General features: G+C 42.2%; 1 protein-coding gene across 1 annotated transcript in view; it reads left to right on the top strand.

The window, feature by feature from the left end:
• Positions 1 to 22121, top strand: part of CERKL (ceramide kinase like) — a 77537-nt gene that overhangs the window by 26032 nt on the left and 29384 nt on the right. Inside the window, exons 2-3 of the mRNA XM_060257312.1 lie at positions 6937 to 7179; positions 17192 to 17323. Of these exons, the coding sequence (XP_060113295.1) occupies positions 6937 to 7179; positions 17192 to 17323 (375 nt within the window). The remainder of the gene's footprint in view (positions 1 to 6936; positions 7180 to 17191; positions 17324 to 22121) is intronic.

Here is a 22121-nt window from a genome sequence, read left to right as displayed (position 1 = left end):
TGGAGAAACTGAGTACAATTAGCGTCAAGCAGATAAATCCAACTCTAATCCTATTTATGCTCTACATCAGGCAGATGTGCCAAAATTGATTTAGACAAGCTCTTGGCTTATAATAATAATTTTAAAGTGCCATGTAGTATTGTTTTTAGTAAAGCCTTTCTTAAAATGCTAAGCGTTCTTAAAAAGAGAAGCAAACTTAACAAGTGTAACCTACTTTATGAAGAGCTTTGTTTTTAAAGTGATGGAAGAAATTGACAGGTAACATTATCTTTATTCCTTGTAATTAAATTGACTTTAAAAATACAATGGGAAGTGGGCAATGGATTAAATAAATAGCATGATATCTAATGTATACTTAAATCCCTTGTAAGAACAGATGGTACCCTGTATCCATGTAGGTAATATGAGAAGATGGTTAATGTTTTGAAACAGCTAGCAGTAATCAGTATGATACTAATGAACAGATAATTCTTGGATAGAAAAAATAATTTACGAGCAATCTAATTTTTTTTTTGCAAGTGTAGTTTATTTAGAGAATTATAAACATGGTAAATAGAAATACAGTAATAATTTTTTTCTTTTAACGCAATGAGAAATGAGTGTTAACATTTCACTGATTTAAATTAAGATGAAGTATATATTTGGCATATTCCTAAATCTAGAGATTTGTATTTTAAAATCTTGGAAATAAACATTTTAGTTTTAAACTCTAGGTGTTTGTCACCTTGAACACCTGCTAGGTTTGAAATGTGATATAAAATTGTAAACATGCGTCTTCTTGCAGTCAAGATTGAAATAAAACCTGTGAATCTAGAATTTCAAGGCGTATTTAACTGCTAATCAAAGGCTGTGCCAGTTTTTTCCTCCTTTTTTGATATTGTTGAATACCTTAGCTTGTTTGGGTAGCGATGCAACCAACCCAAAACAAAATAAAAGATAAAAAACATATCTTCTTTGTGGTCTCTGTGCTTCACACCCATGGGACAGAGTGCCTGCACCGATCCCCAAATCGGTATCTGAAAAGCCCGGGATTTTTCCATGCTCGGCGCCAATCGGCATGCGCAGGCGTCCCAGTACGCATGGCCACTGGCGCCAGCGCGGGGATCCCACCAGTTCCTTTCTGACTGCTGCGCGGAAAGGTTTGCCTTTCGTGTTCCCGGTCGGTGAGATATTGGTCTTTTTGCCTTTATTGTTGTAAATAGCCCGTTTGTTGTTTTTCTTAGCATAGATAGTTAGTTAGTTAGATACATACATATATATATATATATATATATATATATATATATATATATATATATATATATATATATATATATATATATATATATATATATATATATATATATATATATATATATATATATAGTTTGTGTGTGTGTCTGTCGGACTGCCCTCCGGGGCCTCCCCCCCCCCCGTTTGTTTTCCCCCAAAGTTTTTTTTCCCTCAGAGGACTCTGAGTGGGTTTTTAGCGACTGGAGTTTATGGAAAGTCGCTGGGGTTTTTTCAAACATTGCCGTTCCTGCGGAAAGAAGATTGCCCCCCCAGACGGCCATTCTCTGTGTCTTCTCTGCTTGGGTGAAGCGCACCGTGTGGAGTCCTGCCCACATTGCATCCGCTTCTCCAAGCAAACGAGGAAGAACCAGGCGGCGCGGCTTTCGGCAGCTCTAACCGAATCGGCACTCTGCACTCAAAAATCGGCATCGGGCCCGTCGGCATCGACCATGGCAGACACCCCGGCCCCGACGGTCACATTGGCCGATGTGACCCCGGTCCTGACCAAAATGCCGATCGAGCGAGGCTACTCCACAAAACGATCCCATGATGGATCAGTGGAAATGCCCGCTAAGAAGCGTCGGGATGACTCGGGGACCCAAGCATCTGCCCCGAAGAAGGCCAAGGAGAAGCGGAAGAGGACCCGCACTCCATCGCCCTCACGCGATGTTTCGGCACCGACTGCCCCGCCGAGGAAGATCCTGGCGTCCCCGTGCCACAGCCCATCGGCATTGAGAGGCAGTACTCAACAACACCGTCTCTCGATGTCCGAGCAGGAGATAGACCTCACCCAGCGATCCTCGTCATCCGGGTCGCGGCGTCGCAGTAGGAGCGGGTCGATCTCAGAAGTGGAGGCTTTGGCGCTGATGGATCCGCCTCCCCCGATGGAACCCAGAGGCAGACAGGAGCTAGAGCCCTCCATGGCACCACGCCGTTTCCCACTGCTACCATCGTGGGAGCAGCGTCAATGGCCGCCCTCCTGTCCGTATCCGTACCCTGCTTATCAGTGGTATCCACCAAGGGAGTTTGCGGAATGGGATCAACAGTCAGAGGCGTCCTGCATGTCAAGGCTGTCACACCATTCCCGAAGACCATCGGCATCGATCCCTCCCGAGAGGCGCACTACATCAGCGGCTGAGACTCGTCGGCGACCATCGGCATCGATCCGCTCGCCGATCCTTTCTGAGCACCAGGAGTCTTCTTCATTGGACTCTGAGAGTGGTGCCAACACCCAGGAAGGTGCTTTGGAGCCTTCGCCAACGTCCCAGGCGACCGACGATCTCCCGATTTCGCCATCAGAGGATCTGAAGTCCTATGGCGACCTAGTGAAGAGGATGGCAATCTCCCTCTCCCTGCCTGTGACACAACCACAACCCGTCGTGGATGATAATGTCTTTGACATTATGCAAAGGGACACATCCACAGCAATCGCTTTGCCGGTCACCAAAGTGATTCTGCAGGCCGTGAAGGAGCCCTGGAAGAAACCATCTTCGACTCCAGTGTCATCCAGAAGGCTGGACCATATGTACAGGGTCCAGGAGACGGGGGCTGAGTTCTTTTCACCCATCCAAAACCGAACTCAGTGGTCATCTCTTCTTCCTCCAAGGCACGAAAGGTCCACTCATCCCCACCCGACAAGGAGGGAAAGAAGCTGGACAATATGGGAAGAAAGGTTTACTCTGCAGGGGCCCTAGGAGTAAAGGTATCTAACTATGCGGCTTGCATGGCTAGATACCAGTACTCCGTATGGGAACAACTCACCCCTCTCCTCTCTTCCCTGAGCGAGGACAAAAAGGCTGCTGCCAGGAAGCTGCAGAAAGAAGGCTTTGCTTTGGCCAAGCGGCAATTGGCTGCAGCAAAGCACATGGTGGGCGTGTCGGCAAAGGCAATCACGTCCGCTGTGTGCATTCGTCAGCACTCCTGGCTACGATCAACAGCCCTACAGCAAGACACTAGGGCTTTTGTCGAAGACTTGCCCTTCGAGGGGGATGGCCTGTTTAGCACCACCACAGACAGTGCACTGCAGGAAATAGACAAGAGCCTGAAGACCTCGAGGAACCTGGGTGTGCAGGCCACCTCCAGGGCTCCTAAAGCGAAGCAGTGGCACAAACCATGGGCCAAGAAGCCTTTCCAAAAATTTTCGCCTGAACAGCAATGGCGACCTCACTCCACCCAGCCTGACAGACCATTGTACTCAGGCACCAACAGGAACCGCTACGGTTCTCAGACCACCGGCAAATCCAAGGGTGCTCGCCCTCAAAAGCCGGGCCTTTGACTTTCTCGTGGCACGCGTCATCGCCCCTACTTCAACATCTATCCGCCTCCACCCTTTCCTACCTGCCTGGGAGTTGATCTCTTCAGACAGGTGGGCCTTGTCTGTTATACAAGAGGGCTACAAAATAGAGTTTGCGCAGATTCCGAACCAATCCGTGGTGATCACCACTCCCCCTTCCCCACCTCTGCTGGCGGAGGTGAACAGCCTCCTACAGAAACAAGCCATAGAGAGAGTTCCAATGGAGGCCAGGACGGGAGGTTTTTATTCTCGCTACTTCCTGGTCCCCAAGAGGGACGGGGGCTTAAGACCAATTATGGATCTTTGGAATCTGAACAAATTCATTTTGTACTAGAAGTTCAGAATGTCCACACTGCAAACAATCCTGCCCCTCATCAACCAAGGGGACTGGATGGCGACCCTGGACCTCAAGGATGCCTATTTCCATGTCAGCATCCATCCGGCGTTCAGGCGTTTCCTCAGGTTTGCAGTGGGTTCCCAGCACTTCCAGTTCAAAGCCCTTCCGTTCGGCCTGTCCACTGCACCTTGGGTGTTTACGAAGATGATGAGTGTTGTGGCTGCCCATCTCCGTCTCCATACATCGTCTTTCCATACATCGTCTTTCCATACATCGACAACTGGCTCCTTGTGACGAAGTCGAGGGAAAGTTTGTCAACGCACATTGCCATCACTCTACTTCTTCTCGACACCTTGGGGTTGCAGGTCAACTTGGAGAAATCCCACCTTACTCCGTCAAGGACAGTGCAGTTCATAGGGGCTTTGCTGGATACGAACCAGCATCGTGCATACCTGCCTTCGCAGAGGGCAAAGGACATTGTCGGTCTGGTACAACAGCTTCAGAGGCGAAAGTGGGGCACAGCACAGCAGCTTCAGCGGATGCTGGGGCTGATGGCGGCGACGACAAGCGTGCTACTTTTCGCGAAACTGAGAATGAGAGGTCTACAGTTGTGGTTTCTTCGCCAGTTTCGTCAGCTCAGAGACTCACCTCGAAAGAGGTTCACCATCCCATCCGGGACTCTCCAGACGCTACAGTGGTGGGAGTCAGAGAACAACATCTGCCAGGGAGCTCCCTTCCATCTGCCAACTCCTACTGTGACTATCACCACAGATGCTTCCTTGTGGGGTTGGGGGGCCCACATGGAAGGTCTGTTTGTGGGGGGCCAGTGGCCGCCAAAAGTGACTCAGTTCCACATAAACTACCTGGAACTGCTGGCGGTTCACTTTGCCCTACGCTCTTTCCATCCCTTAGTGGCGGGGAAGACTGTAGCGCTGCTTACGGACAATACCACTGCCCTGTGCTACATCAACAAGCAGGGAGGGACGGTGTCTCGTCGGCTCTGCGCTTTGGCGATGGATCTCTGGCTGGAGCCAGAGGGCCCCATGTTCTGTTCCAGAGGGGGAGCGGATCCAGCCTCTCTGGGAGACGGACTCCTGCTTCCTTGGGAGGGTCGGTTCATCTACATGTTCCCACCTCTGCCATTGTTGACCAAGGTGGTCAACAAAATAGCAAGGGAGAGACCATGCTGCATCCTGGTGACTCCCTGGTGGCCTCGTCAGAACTGGTTCTCGATCCTGCTCCAACTGTCGAGGGGGGTCTTCTACCAGTTCCCAGCAGAACCGGACCTTCTGTCAGCTCAGGGCGGGCATGTATTCCATCACAACGTGCCCCATCTGAAGCTGACAGCATGGTTCATCAACCAGTAGGGTTCTCTGACAGGGTCCAGCAGGTCCTTATGAACAGCAGAAAACTTCAAGTGGTCATCTGTGCATTCACACTACCCGCCCTCCTTCCCCACTGCTGACGGTCTCCCTCCAGTAGGGGCTTCCAGCGGTCAGGAAGGAACTGGCGGGATCCCCGCGCTGGCACCGGTGGGCATGCGTACTGGGACGCCTGCGCATGCCCATTGGCGCCGAGCTCGAAAAAATCCCGGGCTTTTCAGATACTGATTCAGGGATTGGCGCAGGCGCTCTGTCCCATGGGTGTGAATGCACAGATGACCACTCGAAGATCTACAGTTACAGGTAAGCAACCTGTCTTTCTTGATTTGGTTGACCCACTGTCTTGTGCAATCTATAAGTGAAATATGACCATTGATTGATAAAGAGGAAAGAAGTTTAGTACTTGGGTCCAATAGGCTGTTTTTCTCTTTTTCTCTCTTGCTAATTTCATCATGAGGTGGTACAGCTGAAATAATGATTTCCTTGGGGCTGTTCATGTATTAGGCCATTGCATGGTGATGCTGAGGAGGAGGTGCATTAATGGAGAGAGATCCAAAACCTTTACAGATTTCAACCATGAAGAGGACACACCCATTCCTTATTGTCTGTGGCACTCCCCAGTAAATAAATAACCTCAAGAGCAATTCGCAGGTACTCCAGCCTGGTCAAAAGCAGAGTCCAATTCCAGGTCTTTCTTCCCTGATTATGCTTCCTGATTGTCTTCTTTCCAGTTAAGGAACAAAAGGACTTGGTTTGTTATTGTGTTCATTTACAGATTTACCTCACCTTACCCAGTTTTCAGCTTTCTTTTTACTTATGTTGATCTTTTTTTACCCAGTGTGTTGGCTTGCATACCTGACTTTGTAAGGATGAAGGAAAGAGAAGGGGAGGCTGCAGAAGCACTGTTACCTTTCCATTCTGGGCTGGAGCAGAAGAGAAAAAAAGTGTTCTAAACAAACCTCCCTGGCCCTAAGTAATGGTGGGAAAAGGGGACTTGTAAAATGCACTTCCTTTATTACTAATATTTCTGCTTAATAGTGCTGGAGTAGAAATTGGTGTACAAATGACTGCAAATTTCTTGGTCATTAGAATTTAACAAATCACTCAGTTGCATTTACTCACCTAATCTGAATGAGTAGAGCTCTTATGGTCAGGTAGAAAGGGAGTCAGAGTAGCACCAGCTGCTTCTGTCAGAATTTTTTTGGAAAAGCTGCAGAACTTATAATACTGTGATAATGGACAGTGCTGGTGAACTTTATGTCCACTCTACAGTGATTCTTTTGTTCTTATTCCACAATAGCTGGTAGCCTCAGTAGGCTCTAGAATTAACCCAATTTAACACTTTGCAGTGTCCGGGTGTCTGTGGTGGCCTAGCTATGTTCACTTTCTGGAAAGTGGAAAATTATGGCTGTGAACATCTGTTTAACTTTCTACTTTAATAACTGTACATATTCTCAAGAGACTAAAATTACAAGAAAGGAAAACAACACTTAAGGGCAGGAAATAAAAACATAAAGACAAGGTTGCATCTAGAAAATGTAGTATTAATACGTGTATGTGTGTGTGGGGGTGTGAATTTATGATATAGAGGTATACGTTATTACATTTTTTGAAATTTTTTAACTATAGTGCTTAACTCTTTCTTTGGGCAGGTGGTTCCAGCATAGACGTGCAGTATAAAGAGGAACATGTTGAAATGAAAGATGTCTTTTCTGTGAAACTGAAACGTCGTCGTTTGGCTGGACAGCAAAAAGGTGGCTTATTATTGGGCATTACACTATTTGTCTGTCTGAAAAAAGAACAAAACAAACTTAAGGATTCTGTTCTCAATCTCAGTAACTTAAGCGAAGACCACTGTTACATGTGGTTTAAACATTTTAAAGAAGTTTTGAATGGTAAGTACCTTATGTATTTCTCTTGGGAGACCCCACTGATTTTATTAAGCCTAATTTCCACAGATTTGTTAGATACATGACATCTTTTGCTAATGGTGATATTAAGCGGTATCTTTTTACTGTTGGTAGGGTGGCATACTATTCTTCACAAGTACAGCTTACAAATTACATTTCTATATTTTTGCTATAATCCTGGTGTCAGTTAACTGTATCAGATACCAAAATGTTTTCTTGGTGTAATTGAAAGCTTCATGACATCAGTCAAGAAAATGTTACTTTTCATTTTTCTGTATAAACACCTGGCTTTCGCAAGTCTCCAAGCAAGGAATGTGGTATAGAAAAGTGTATCTGAAGGCAGGAGAATATGTGTACTGCTCCCAAGTTGTTACTGTTGTGGAGCAGAAATCTATTCCAGTAGTGTCTTTTGGATAATTAAACAAATAGACTTTATGTTGCAGATTGGAGGGGGTGTAGTTCTGAGTTTCTTTTTTCAAAAATAAGCTGTTGCTGATTGGTAGGGAATGAAGCAGCAGAAAGTATGTTATTAATATATGGCCCTTTTCACATTACTGCTCTAAAAGTGGATGTTATTAGTTGTTGGCCTGATTTTGAGTAAAGCTATACAGGGATTTCATACAGTGAATTTTCTTCAATTAATGGGCCATCTCTGAAGTGATCTTGTCATTTGAAACAGTACCATTCTCCCCTGCCCTTTTTTGCCACACAATCTTCTTAGCCCTAAACTAAGATAGCACTCCCGTGCTATAGTGGCATCATTGAGATGTATTAGTCAATGCATGTCAATTATGTCACTATAGCACCCACCTTAGAATGTTTTTTTTGATAAGTCGGAGGAGGATCATGCAGTGAAAAAGGGTGTGGGGGGAAGTGGCATTGTAGGAAGCACTGTGGGCGTTTTAACAGCACACTACAGCGATTCAGAAGTGCAGTGAAGGGGTTGAAAATGGAAAAAAGCAGTTTCCCTCAAAAGCAGCTCAACCATACTTTGCTAAGCCATCACAAGTGGATTTATATGAACAGGTAAATAAATTCTACTAGAAGCTGGTTACTAAAATGGAATAGAAAGGCAGTTTGAAAAGGGTCTATTTGTATTAGGGTGAGACACAGTTATGACGGTGTGCCACCTCTTGAATAGTTTCTATTGATGTGTAGATCTGGGGAAGTGGCCCAAACACCAAAAAGATTATGAACACAACTCTAGGACCTTTTTTTTGTAATGGTTCATCTGATAGTTATCTGTACAGTGATACACTTCCTGCCCTTTTCTTTTTAATTTTTTAATTTGGATTGTGGATAATCCATTGGAGGAACATGCATGTGAAAGAGTATGACTTGAATAAGAGAACTGGACTTCAGATATTTAGCTCCATTTTATCCTGGATGCAGCCTGTCCGTTTTTTGTTTTTAGTAACCGCGTGAACTAAAATCTTAACACCAGGGCTGGCTTGCCCACTAGGCAAACTAGGCGGTTGCCTAGGGTGCCGGGAGGTAGGGGTCACTGAATTGGGCTCCCCGCTCTCCCTGTGCCCATGGGCCAGCGCTGCTTAACACACATCAGAATAGTAGAAGAGATACAACAGGCCATGTAAAATGTACTTTCTCCTTCCATATGATCAACTGGGGAAAAATTGGTTTCCCACTAAAAGTCAGCAATTTTAAAAAGTGAATATGAGCTAACTGAAGTTGAGTATTCTGTTGAAGATAGCTGCAAAAACATTTATTGAGAGTTATAACATTCCTTTTTGAAAGAAGCTCAAAACCTGATGTGACTTACTCTGTTGTGTCTTCATAGCTCTTTCCTCCTTTGAAGGACTCTCTTTAGATTCAATTGAGTACATTTTCCCGTGTCCCAGTAGTAATATGGTATAAAGAGAATAAAACCGTGTTTTAAAGAAGTTGACAGAAGTTGTATTTGCTTCCATTTTCATGAGGGCAAGCATCAAAGTACCAGCATTGGTTACATTGAACTTGATTTGCAGTATTTTGAATTCATGTTTGAAGTAATAGCTCATCACCAAGTCTGATTTTGAAGTTTAAGAACTTTTTTAAAAGGAAGATTTAAGCTCATTTGGTTCAATGATGTAGTAAAAAAAGAATACTGTATTTCATATAAATTAATATTATTTTTACAAAAGGTTAAAGTAAAACATCAAAGCAAGACTAAGTTAACCCAGCCATATTTTTATTATCATCACACAACAGTTTTAAGTTTACTTTTGCAAAAACTACAGAATTTTGCCCATTTTTTGGAGATGGGTAATTTTTTAAAATCTGAATTTACATTTTAGACGAAAATTTTATTTGACTTTAGAAGGGAGCAACTGAGCACCTTGTTTTAAGGATAAGATATAGCTGTTTAGAGAACAGATATAGCTGTTTAGAGAACAGTGTATAGTGTGTTCTATACACTACTTCTTCACAACATGTTTCACAAACAAGGTTTTAATGTGAGTGGCTGAAGCATCATGCATGAAGGCTTAATTATCTCATTAATGTTATACATTAACACTGTTGCATTAACAGTGGTATATCTCTAGTTAGTATAAAAAATGTTTATTCACATAATTAGTTCTGTATCTGTGTAGCCATTTTCTTATTGCTTGTCATATAAAATATTAATAAATATATATGACCATGACGTCATTTCAGGCTCTTAACTTTTATAAACATAACCCTGCTGCCTATAAAACTAAATGCTGAAAACTGCACAGATGTGTGTCTGAGGGTAGCGTCTCTGCTGCCCTGTGAGCCTTTGTTTTCAGAACACCCTGATTAACCCCTACCTTTCATGGTTCATTGATTCACTGATAGATCTAGTTTAAACTAGTGCATATTAGCACATTTGTTACTACCAGAGGAACAGTTGGCTATTCTGTTGTAGACTGCTGTTTCAGTTCAGGAAAGAAATGACAATCAACAGTGCAATAAAATATAGTGTCTAATTATGGCAAAGACTTACATGCGATGGTAACAAGTGCTGAAACAATTTAACTTTATTTGATTCTCAAGTTTGTTATCATATAAGGCTCTTTAATACTATAAAGAAAAGATGTTCATTAGAATACATAGAGGAAATCCAGATGCTGAAACAAGAAAAGTATTTCAAATGGCTTAGGAAATAGTCAAGATTTTATTTGCTGTTTCTGAAAGTCATTCTCTACAATATCATCTGCCTACCTGATCTTCCTGCCTTAATTCTCACCCAGTTGGTTTTTTCTTTTCCTGGCCACTCACACACATGTCCGCACTTTCTCCTTGGCTCCCTGACCTCTCAGTGCAGTATGCTCACTGGCCTTTCCCCCTCTCTTCCCACTTCCTTGCCTTCCTGCTCTTGGGAGTTGTTGCCACCAGTTTTTCATTCAGCTTAAAATGTCACCAAAACCTCCTTTTTGATGTCTGTGCATCCACATGTATCACTGTTTACATTTTTAATTTTTGAAACCCAAATTTAATTTAATTGTTTGTATTTTTCTGAAAACTTCCTCTCTAGTTTGTAGAAACTTGCGCCATAGTCCTGGGTGCTCCCTTTGTGAAAATTTTCCGATCCCATGCAGTTATTAGATATACAGTTGTTACACTTAAGATTGCCAGGTCCAGATAGCTTGTGGTCGGGGATGGGGGGGTGGTTCTGGGAGCAGAAAGTGATGTTTCTGCACTTTCTCAAACAGCGACATCACATGCGATGTCCCTTTGTCACCCAGAAGGACATTGGCATGTTGGTGACATCAGGGGTGGCACTCTGTTTTTTGAGCAAAATATGGTAAAATCAACTTCAAGCCATAGAGTTTTGTCCAAAAACCAGACCATCACCCCCTGATATCACAGATGTTCTGACACCACTTCTGGGTGATGCAGGCATGTCACATATGGAGTCGCTGTTTTTTTGGGAGGGAGGGAATCCTTCCCGTCAACCAGCTGTCTGATGGTGGGTAGGAGCCCACAAAAATGGAGGATTGCCCATCCTCACTGGGCAATTGGCAATCCTCTCCCCCATATTAGACACGGACGTAATGTGTTGGCTTAATAATTTTTATAGCATTTTTTTTACTAAAGACTTACCACTGTTTTCTTTATTTCATAATCTAAATTTTAATTTTTTTTAAAAAGGCTTGATCTGTTATTTCCCTTTCAGAGTGGCATAGACAGGAGAGGATGTCAACAGGGTTTAATAGAGCACTTTGCTGGGTCCAGACTGGCAGCTTGGGGCACAGGAGGCATCCCAGATTGGGCCAACTCAAAATGGAGCGGCAGAAGCCCATTCCCAGGCTCCCCCACAAAGTGCCCGTATCCCGTGTGGGACACACTTAGGTGTGGTCAGACTGCTGTCCCACACTGTCCCTGTAGCTTGGTTTGGGTTTCTTTCCCCCCCATTCATTTATTGGTCATGCACATGTGCGCCCATGTGCCTATGTGCTTGGAAGCAGTGTATTCTTTTTAAAAAGCCAGAAACAGCTTGGAGCGGCCTGGTGGGTTCACACTGCCAGGTTGCCTCACATGCATGCTCCGATGTTCAGATGCCTACTGAGGTGCGGCTCAAAAATTTTCTACCACTTTGGAAGTGGTAGCTTTTTGAGCTGCAGCTGAGATGCCTAAGGACAGGGTGAGTACAGGAGCAAGACGGGCAGCAGATGTGCGCATTTGGATTTGATTTTTTGATCCACCCGGGTCCCATCCCTGTGTCGGCTTAAAATGCCGGTCTGGACCCAGCCTTTTATTCTCTGTCATTCATCAGCCATTGCCCAGGAACTCATATGCACTTGGTCTTCACATGTTTGGGAAGCCAATACACACCTCTTGTAGTATGACCCAAAAGCCCAGCTCTTCTCATCTAATTGATTTGGCTTGAAGTACTAACTATGCCACTTGGATCTGAGTCAGATAACTGAATCTATCTTCTATAGGAGGCACATAGAGAGTTCCATCCCAGAAAGTTGCCACGGGTGTTTTATCTATTTATCGTCTTATTTACAAAAATATGTACTTTACCGTTCTGCCCCACAAGGGCTGTTAAGGCAGTTAAAACAAGCATAGGCAATTAAAACTAAAAACAAAACAAAAACTGTAGCACATGTTTTAAATCACAGAAAAACAGTAATAAAATGTTGGGCGGATGTTTGTTTATTTTATTTACTTATACCTCACCTTTCTCTGTAGCGGGGCCCCAAAGTAGCTTACATTGTTCCATCTTCCATTTTATCCTCACAACAACCTGTGAAGTAGGCAAGAATTAGTGTTTTTAGCTCAGGGTCATCAGCAAGCTTCCATGGCAGAATGGCGGGTTGAACCTAGGTCTCACTGATACTAGTCACTGACTCGGTAACCACAGTGAGGAGGCATGCAAAGACTTGCATTGAGTTCTGAGAAGATCCTTTCTGATGTGTGGCACTTTGTGACAGGAGGACATGATTTGTGCCTCAGCTGTTTTATAAATCTGTTTCATTTGCAAGTTAGTATTTCAGAACTGTAAAACTTCTGTTGAAGTCTGCACAGTACCTGCATTTTTCTTCATTGTATTTGAAATGAATATAGAATTTACATTTTAAAAATTTCATGTTCAATTTGAGGAGATGCTGTTTTGGATAATAAGAAAAGATAATATTACATGTATGAGAAACTAGACAAAATGCTGGTTAAATTCTCTTCAAATTGCTGACACTTTGAAATTACTGGTCCAGACCAGTGTGTCACCAAGTATTCAAGTGTTTTATTTCTAGTAATAATTACCAGACAAACTAATGCACAGTTTTCTTTTGGATAGCAGATGGAAGAGATACCATGAAAAATTATGACAAAGTTAAAGAAGTTCATGGTTGGTGGCACTGTTTCAATGCCCAGATTTTTTCATTTGCACTTTGATGTCTAACTTTATTCCACCTGTTATAATCAAAATTGACCATCCTCTCTTGTGCTCTTTACTCCACAAAAACTAGATGCAGAAACTTCTGAAAAAGACCAGAGTTCAACTCTCTTAATGTTCTTAATTTCTAGCCTGCTCGCAACAGAAGGTTTTGTCCATATTTGTGATGTTTTCACTCTCTCTTGGCCTAGAATGCCTTTCACTTTCTTGGCTGCTGAGGACGCTAGTCCCCCTCATTCTTCTAGATCAGTAGTTCAGGGGCTCCCCTCAGTGGCCAGGGATGGAAGCACTCTGAAAGCTGCTTCCCATTAGCAACTACTGGCCTTCTACAGATGGTATGGGAGTGGTATAGATACTGCATTGGCAGCATTTCCTTCTTCCTCTCCACTCCCCGGCTCTGTTCTAACGCAAAGGTGACATACTCTGGCCACCTTTGTGTTAGATCGGTAAATAATTTTGGCTGTCAGAGAGCAGCCAGGGAAGCACTTCAGCTTTTTTGAATGTTACACTAAGCAGCCTACTTGCAAGTAAAGCTGAAATGTGATTAAAAGTAACTAAATAGTTGAGCTCTTTTAAACATTTTTGAATGTAACCTGAAGTCTTGATTCAGTGTTATGTACAATGATAAAAGATTATACAGCTGCATAGCAACTGAAAAAATATGCTGATAGTTGAATTTAAGGAACCAGGTTAATTCAAAAATTAAATAAAAATCTTGTCCTTACCCACCAGTAGCAGGAATGTTACCAGCTCTCTGTCCCTCTATTGCTACTGTAATCTTCAGAGACATGATAGTATTAATGATCTTGATCAAAAACAAAACAGCATGTTTTTTCTACTATTTACACCACAGTCACAGTTAAGAGTGTCAGAGATACCCATAAGATCTGTGTTTGTCTTTTGGGGGCTTGGACATGTTTAGTGGTGATGTGATTTAGGACAAAAACTAACCATGCTGTTATTTTTTCTAAAACTAGTATGTCTTGCATAGAATCTTAATAGTTTCATTCCATGCTTCCATTTCTCTAAATGAAATGGAATTTTCGACTTCTGAAGGGGTTCCAGTTAGCTGCTGTTTGTATCCCACAATCTGGAGTTTAACATGTTGGAACATGACCTGCTGACTAATTGGTCCTATGGATTGTACTAATACTATCTAGACCCATTTCAATATAGCACAGAAACCATTTTGGTTGCTTTGACTGAGAAGCTGTAGATGATTTGGTGCGTGAAAAAAGTTTTATTCAAGGTATAAGCTTTTTTGTGTGTTTGTATAAGCTTATACCTTGAATAAAACTTTGTTGGTCTTAAAGGTGCCACTGGACTCAAACTGCTTCAGACCAACATGCCTACCCACCTAAATCTATCTTGATGTGTGAGAGGTCATCAAAGCACTTAATGGTGTGGGACTTTCATGCCCATGGGACCACCGCTCCCTGTGCTCCCTTTGGTCATCCTCTAGGGGCCTCCTGCAGGTGCCCAACCCCAAGATAGTTTGGTTAGCTGTCACCTGGGGAAAGGCCTTCTCATTTGTGGCCCCTACCCTGCAGAATGCACTCTCTGATGCCACCTTGTTTAGTTTCCACAAGGCATGCAAGGCCAAATTGTTTTGGTTGACCTTTGGTGTATAATGATGCTAGTCAGGTGTTTTAACTTTTTAATGTTAATTTTATATTATCTGCTTTTATGTTTTATATTTATCTGCTTTTAACTTATTTATACTATTTTAATGTTGTAAGTTGCCATGAGACCCTGTGAGTGAATGGTTGTGTGTGTGGGGAGGGGAAGAAGACCTAGCTCTATTTCTCCTTTTCATCAGTAAACTGGTGCAGTGGATATGCTGAACAGATGTCTGGAGCCAGTAGTGGGCTGGTTTAGAGCTAATAAACTGAAGCTCAGTACAGGCAAGATGAAGAATGTGTTGGTTAGAAACCCTCAGGACCAGGGAAGTGATGTTAGACTGTCAGTGGCTGCAGTCTCTGCAAAGAATCGTCTGTAGCTTGGTGAAGCATTTAGACCTGACCAAATCAAGTATGTAGTGCGCACTTGCCTTTGAAGGCTTGTATAAAAAAAATCAGCTATGATGGTACTGCAAGGATACTGATAGGGGCACAATAGAGTGTTTATATTCCCCTGTCTGGTGAGATCTACATTGGCTTCCAGTCTGTTTAAGAACACAATTCACATGTTGATTTTGACTAATGGTACTTACCAGTTTGGCTTACATTTTGTGCACCAGCTATGTGCAGGGACTCATTTTTTTGTTGTTTGGCAGTTCAGCTGTTTGTGAGCTACTTTGGCCTGTTCACTTTCTGTATATTCAAACAGTACTGTACAGTGTAATTGGCAGCATTTCACTGGTGCAAAATCTCAAATAGCCTGATGGGAGCTGTAGTCTGCCTCCCCTTCCCCTTCCCCAGACCTAGCATTAGTATTTTCAACTATGCCATAAAGAGGAGCACCCCTAGACTCTTGACCCTCGACGCTGGTACCAGTGGCATCCCATCAAAGGCTGGCAAAGGGATCTCCCTACCCAGGCCTCCGCGACTTAGGCACAGGACCTCTGTCTTCTCTGGATTCAATTTCAGTTGACTCCACCTGAGCCATTTCACTACGGCTTGCAGTGCTATGTTCAGATCTTCCAGGGCACAGCTGGACTGGCCTCCCATCAATAGATAGAACTGGATGTCATCTGCATACTGGTGACAACGCAGCCCACATCTCCAGACAATGTTAAACAACATCGGGGAGAGAACCACCCAATCCAGACGTCTCAAAACATCATCCATGAGGGCAACCAGTAACGTCTCCGTCCCATGGCCCGGACGGAAGCCGGACTGAAATGGGTCTAGCATGGAAGCTGGACTTCCTTCAGTAAGAATGTATGTGGTCAGCAAATAATGAGATAAGATATGTGATGTAAGATGAAATCAAAATGCTAAAGGCTACATACAATTAGGCTAAGCAGTTTTATGTTTAACTGGCAGAGAGCAAGAAGAGGAAGAAAAATGGTTCCTTCTTTAAAGGTGATGCAGTTTGGGAGTGACAATTATATCTGTGGGACAGTTTAAGTGTGAGCAAGCACTGTAGAAGTATACTTTTCATGTTTAGCCTCCTTTTGTATAAGCATGTTTATTTTCGGTAAAAAAAAGTTCTGGTAATCTGGAGATAAAAGTTTATGATTATTTATTTCGTGAATTTTAAATACTTTAGCTTATTAAAATCAGTGATATGGGGTGGTATAAATATAGTATGTTTATCTATAGTTGTCAGGGCTGTAGTGCTGCAAATCAATCATCTTAGCTGTGCTAAATGTAGGATATGAAGCCAGGACGAGCCCCTGTGCTTCAACAAGATCCAGGCTCCTTCATGATGTATTTGCCTTCTTTTGCTAAGATTATTTAATTATTTAAATTATTTATTTAAACAAACCAAGAAGTTTCCTGGCAAACCTTCATCTTTGATCAAAATACAGTGTAGAGAAGTGTGTGTTTGTGTGATTATAGAATGTTAGCTTTTATTTTTTCTCTCTCTCATATCCCTTTTTCATGATTCTTTAATCAAGCACAGATTTTTTTTTTTTGCACCTGCTCCTTCTATGTGGCATGATGCGTAAATCTGCAGGTCCTATAAATTATAGTATCAGGTCTCAGCAACAACTGTGAAGGAGTACTATTATCAGATCCTCGCTGGGAGGCATTTCCCTTTAAAATCTCTGGGGAACATTTTCTGTCTTCTCTGCTTTATCTCCCCTCCCTTTTCTCCAACCCTATTTCAGGGGTGAACCCTGACCGGAAACCTCTTTTCTTTAGCGCTAACACGTAATGCTCTTGATGATGGTGACTGACTCATCTGTACTGGTTATTCTTAGCTGTAGACGCACAAGTAAGGGAGTGCTTCAGTGCTTCCAGGATTATGAAGGTATCAAATATAGGTAATGAATGTCCTCATTCTGAAAGGAGGCTACAGACTGCCTGGCCTGGTTGTTCCTATTTTCAGAACAGATACACATCTGATTGCATTACAAGTAGAATTTTATTTTTTTTCCTTATTGTTCAGGCTGCCTCTTAAAGCTGTTTGAGGCAATTACACTTTCCTCTAAAAACTTTAATTTGATGTTTTATTTACTTTTAGGTTTTACAAGTAGGCCAAAGTCGTTAAAAGTGTTTGTCAATCCACGTAGTCATAAACAAAAGGCTGCTCGCATTTACTATGATCGCGTTGCACCCCTCTTTAAGCTCGCTGACATCAGAACTGACCTTATAGGTAAGGTATTTTGCAGAACACAATTTAATTTTTGATGTTGATCCTATTTTCTGTTTCAGGTATGCCTTTTGTGCATTTTAATAATTACTTCATAGTAACATGCAGCTTTTATTGCATTTTCTCATGTATTTTTACCATGAAAATACCTTTCACTGTTATTAGTTACTGAAGTGCTGTATTAATATGTATTAATCTTTTCCATTTGACTCACTGGTATCATGGAAAGCATCTGACCCTTATCTTCTGCAGTATTTCTTCCTCCCTTTAGTTGGTGAATAGATGATTGGTGCTGTGAGGACATGACCCAGTTACATGTCAAAGAGGGGGCAGGTGCTTTGGGTTCTATCCCTCTGGAGCTGCATTTCATGGATATCATTGAGCTGCCAGGGAAGTCTTTGGGTGGAATCATGTGAGAGATTTGGCATAGCAGAATCCCATTTCTGAAAAAGCCAGTTCTCTCTGATCCATGCTGCAGCATTCACATAGCCCCCACCATGCTGCCGGGAGAGGCACAGGCTGCACATGCACAAGAGGAGCATTCAGACTGCTCAGGCACATGTGGGGCAGGTGCATCACGTGCCCAGCTGTTTAGATGGCTGGGAAATGCGACTTTCATACATTCCCAGTTTCAGAAATTCCCAGTAGCTATTTAATCCGGCCCCAGCCCATCCTAAAACGATAGATACGGGTGGGATTTAGGAGGCAGATGTGCATGTTCGCATTAAATCCAGATGAGAAGCGTGGCTAGGTCAGGCCAAATCTCTAGTGTGATCGTGCCCTTTCTCTCTCCTTTTTAAAGAAGATAGGGGTTGCTTCAGTTGCTCTGTAAGCTTGGAGCATCCTAGCATTCATAAAATGTTAGTTTGGACTTTTAGTGAAAGATCATAGGCTGGGATCCAAGGGTGGTCATGTTTGGCATTCCATGTGATGTTAGCAATTTTCAGAACATTCCTTTTTCTCCCTCTATTGAAAAATCTGCTACTGAAAGCTGAGGCTTCTGTTGCAGTAGAGTACCAGGGGATGGAGCATAAGGGGGAGTGGGAATCAGCTCTCTCTGTGTGTATGCACACCGGTACCTTGTACATGCAAGGATGCTTTGAACCTGACTCTAGTTTTGTTTCTAAAGGAGTAGCCTTAGAGAAGTAAAGTGACCTAGTTATATTACAACTGGCTAGTGTCTTTTTTCCTCTTACAGCTGGATATCACTTCATCAATCTATAAGCTATAAGTTTTCTAGTCTTCCAAGGGAAGAAACACTGGTGTCATGCCTAGTTTAAATAACTAATTAATGTTTGTAAGGTAAGGTAAAATTGGGCTGATGACATGTATTTCATAGAACATCAGTTTTTTAAAGAAAACACTCCTCCTACAGGCTAATTTGGCAAATTACATGTACTTTAGTTCTGCCTGATATATTTTATTGAATCCATATAGTTCTTATGTACAACATAACGAAGTCCCAAGAGAATATCTTTTCCAGCCATGCGCAGTGTTTTTAAAATGTTGATTTTAATGTATTTTAGTTATTGTAGTATAAATGTTTATAATTATGTGGTTTCATACCATTTTATTGAATTTTATATTCTTTTGTTACTGCCTTGAGCCCAGAGTCAGTAAGGAGAAAGGAGGGGAAGATAAATATCTTAAAGTTCTCATGTTAATCTCTAAATACATATTTCAGGAAATGGACATATTAGAACTATATTAGAACTGATGTTCATGTTCTGTTTTGTAACAGCCAGTGGCTATACACAATACATTTTTGACAGACTGATATTAGAACTATATGTCCTACATGTCATTTGTCCTTAATTCCAAATATTTGTTACCCAGAACACTGTGGTATTTCACTAGACCTTTCCCAACTAAAAAATGATTCATAGCAAGGTTGTTAGGTTGAGTGAAGGTGTAAGGAAGGTAATAATTTACCCTGCGCCTTATGGGGGAATGGGTGGAACAGAAATGCACTAAAATAAATAAATAAAATGTAAGAACACAGAAATGTTTGACTGCCTTCTGTGTTTTTCAATTCCATGCAAAGCAGTGTTTTTTCTTATTAATAGATTGGATCTAGAGACTTTAAATGGAGCTCTGCTTTTGGAGCCTCCTGTATCTTTGTGTTCTTCCTCAAGGGCTGTTCCTGATTTTGGGGGGGGGGGGGGGGGTTGGGGATAGCGTGGAATGCATTGTAGAACGCTACATCTCCAGATGGAAATCATGGGGTCCTGTTTGTGGGCAGAAGTGCTGTTGCTTCATACAGGGAATACTTTGAATCTGCAATATACAATGTCACGAAATGTGAAGGCATTTTTTTCCAATTAAAAAACCCAATCATTTGGGGAGAAATTGAAATACATGCAATACTGCTTTATCAAATATAATCCCATTGTACTGCTTTAACAACATAAAATACACTGTTTATAATACAGCATAGACATTTGTATTATATGCCTATTTATGAAATGTTTAAGTATAAATGCCTTAGCTTTCTGTAAGTAATATAACAAATATAGCCAGTGCTACAGAAGAAGAACTGTTGTACCTTACGCTACCTTTGCACAAGTATTTTTGCCCTCTGAAAAAACACAGCTATCTACCTGAATCTCTTATTGTTACAAACAAATTAACCGTGAATAAAATTAATTACATTGAAGCAACAAATGTATCCCAGAAAATATGTATTAGGGGTGTACACTGAGAAAAACTGTATTATAATTTCAGATCCAGGATTCTAGGGCAGTGATTACTTAATTTTGGTAGGATCCTGCCAGTTTGGTTTTCTAATCCCTGTTGTGTTAGGGGGGGGGGGGGGTTGGTCCAGTTCCAGCATTATGGGACCATTCCTTTCAATGGGGAATCTTTTTGAGACTCCTGGGAAGCTGTTCATGAAGATAACATTATCAGATTTGCATGGAACACAGTCCTCACTCTACTCTAAAGGCAACACAAGTTTCAAGCAGTTTGGACTCAGGGGATCAATTTTAGAGACCCCCTCCCAAAGTATGACTAACTTGGTGCAGTCACACTTCTCCCAGCTAAGTTCGGTAGCAGAAGAATGGTGGTCAAGGGTTGGTCTTTAATGTTGGCTGGCCAGAGGCATTCAAAAATTAAAAAAAACTTTGCATTCATTTTATTTTCTTATTTTCCTACTCTAACTGTGAGTAACTGACAGGTTTGGTTGCGTTTTTTTTTTAACCTTGCTTGCTGAAAGGGAGATACACAGGGGAATAGTGGAGGAGGAGAGCATTATCTAAGGCTGCACTGCAGCCTCCATGTACAAAGCATGCCGTGTGACTCAGTGGCACTGGCCTTGTGGCTGGTGTGCCTGTAGTGCAATTGGAGAGGTGGGTTTCCAAACACTTACGGCTGACCCATGAATGCTACTGTGGGCATAGATCAGTGCTACTACCAATGGAATTGACCTAGTCATTCCATGATCCTTGACCCTGGTCTACTATTCTAAATCAAATTTGGACTTGTGGGCACATGCAACATATGTGTTGGGGGGAGACGTTGTGGGGGAGGGAAACTATAGCTTTATAGCTGCTATCATGTGTGATCACATGATTTCTACCAAATGGCACCACTTGGTAGAAATCACGTGATCACACATGACAGCAGACACTGAGGACACTAGCACAGGGCTCCTTTGCCTTAGAATTCCAACTCAAAAATACAAGAGTTTAGAGTTTTACCCAGATCAGGGCAAACTCATAGAATAATCTCTGTGCTAGATAAACCAAGACCTAAACAGGTCAACCAGCTGTATTCAGGAGGAGACTTTAATGTTACTGCGGCTCAAGTAAATTATGTGACCCAGAAGGTGGGATAACACAAACATTCCAAGCCAAGACAAACACTGTACCCCCACCCCGAACCTTTTAGAGCTTTATCCTCAGTAAATTATGACTAAATTCCTCCTCAGTTTGCTTACCCAAAAGATCCTTTGTAATAGGAATAAGGTCAGAGGCCAGCAGGCAGGCCAACGGTACCAAATACATCTGGACTTGTGCTGGGTTAGTGCATCATAAAGGAACCATTACTTTATGCTATTAAGTGAGAACATGCTCCCTTTAAGAGAACATTCATTTTCTCTCCTCTGTTTCCTTCTTCCTGTGCATAAAACAGTGTTTATCATGTGAATTAAAAAATCAAACTGTATAGGGTTTCAATATGGAAAACCAATGTGAAAAGATTTCTCTCTACTCCATTCAACTTAGAGTTTAAAATTTTACTCAAACACAGAGAAAAATTTTTTGTTCTCCAACATTTTCCCACTGAATTTTTTCCATTGGTAAAATTGGAGGGGAAAGCTGCTTTTTTCCTCTTTGAAGCTTTCTGCATAGGGATGGGCCTTCAGGACCACTTTCATAATTCATTACTGGAAAATTACTTAAAATAACATCAAAACCATCAGTACATCTAATAGCAAATTACCTGGGCTGGTGTGGATAGCTAGAGCTGCACAGGGGGTCCACTCACAATCAAGGCAGGGGTTTCTAAGTAGTTGAGGAAATCCCGGGTATGCAGAAAAAACAACTTTATAAGTTAATGAAAAGAAAATGATTTTTTTTAGAAACTAGCCTGATAAAATCAACAGAGGGCCAGTAATGCTTGAAAAGGAAATAAATGTTAAGAGCCGTAGTATATTTACTCTCTCTCCAGGGCCCCTCTCCTCTACTTGGGACTTCTTTGTGTAGTATCGGTTCAGTTTGTTGCTTTATGTTTTTCCTTCTTGTTACTAGACATGTGTCAGTGAAGACATAAGGACAGAAACAGAATTGTGGTATCACACTGG

This window comes from Heteronotia binoei, chromosome 16 (genome assembly GCF_032191835.1).
Source record: "Heteronotia binoei isolate CCM8104 ecotype False Entrance Well chromosome 16, APGP_CSIRO_Hbin_v1, whole genome shotgun sequence".
NCBI classification, from domain to species: domain Eukaryota; kingdom Metazoa; phylum Chordata; class Lepidosauria; order Squamata; family Gekkonidae; genus Heteronotia; species Heteronotia binoei.
This window is presented reverse-complemented; position numbering and strand designations above follow the sequence as displayed.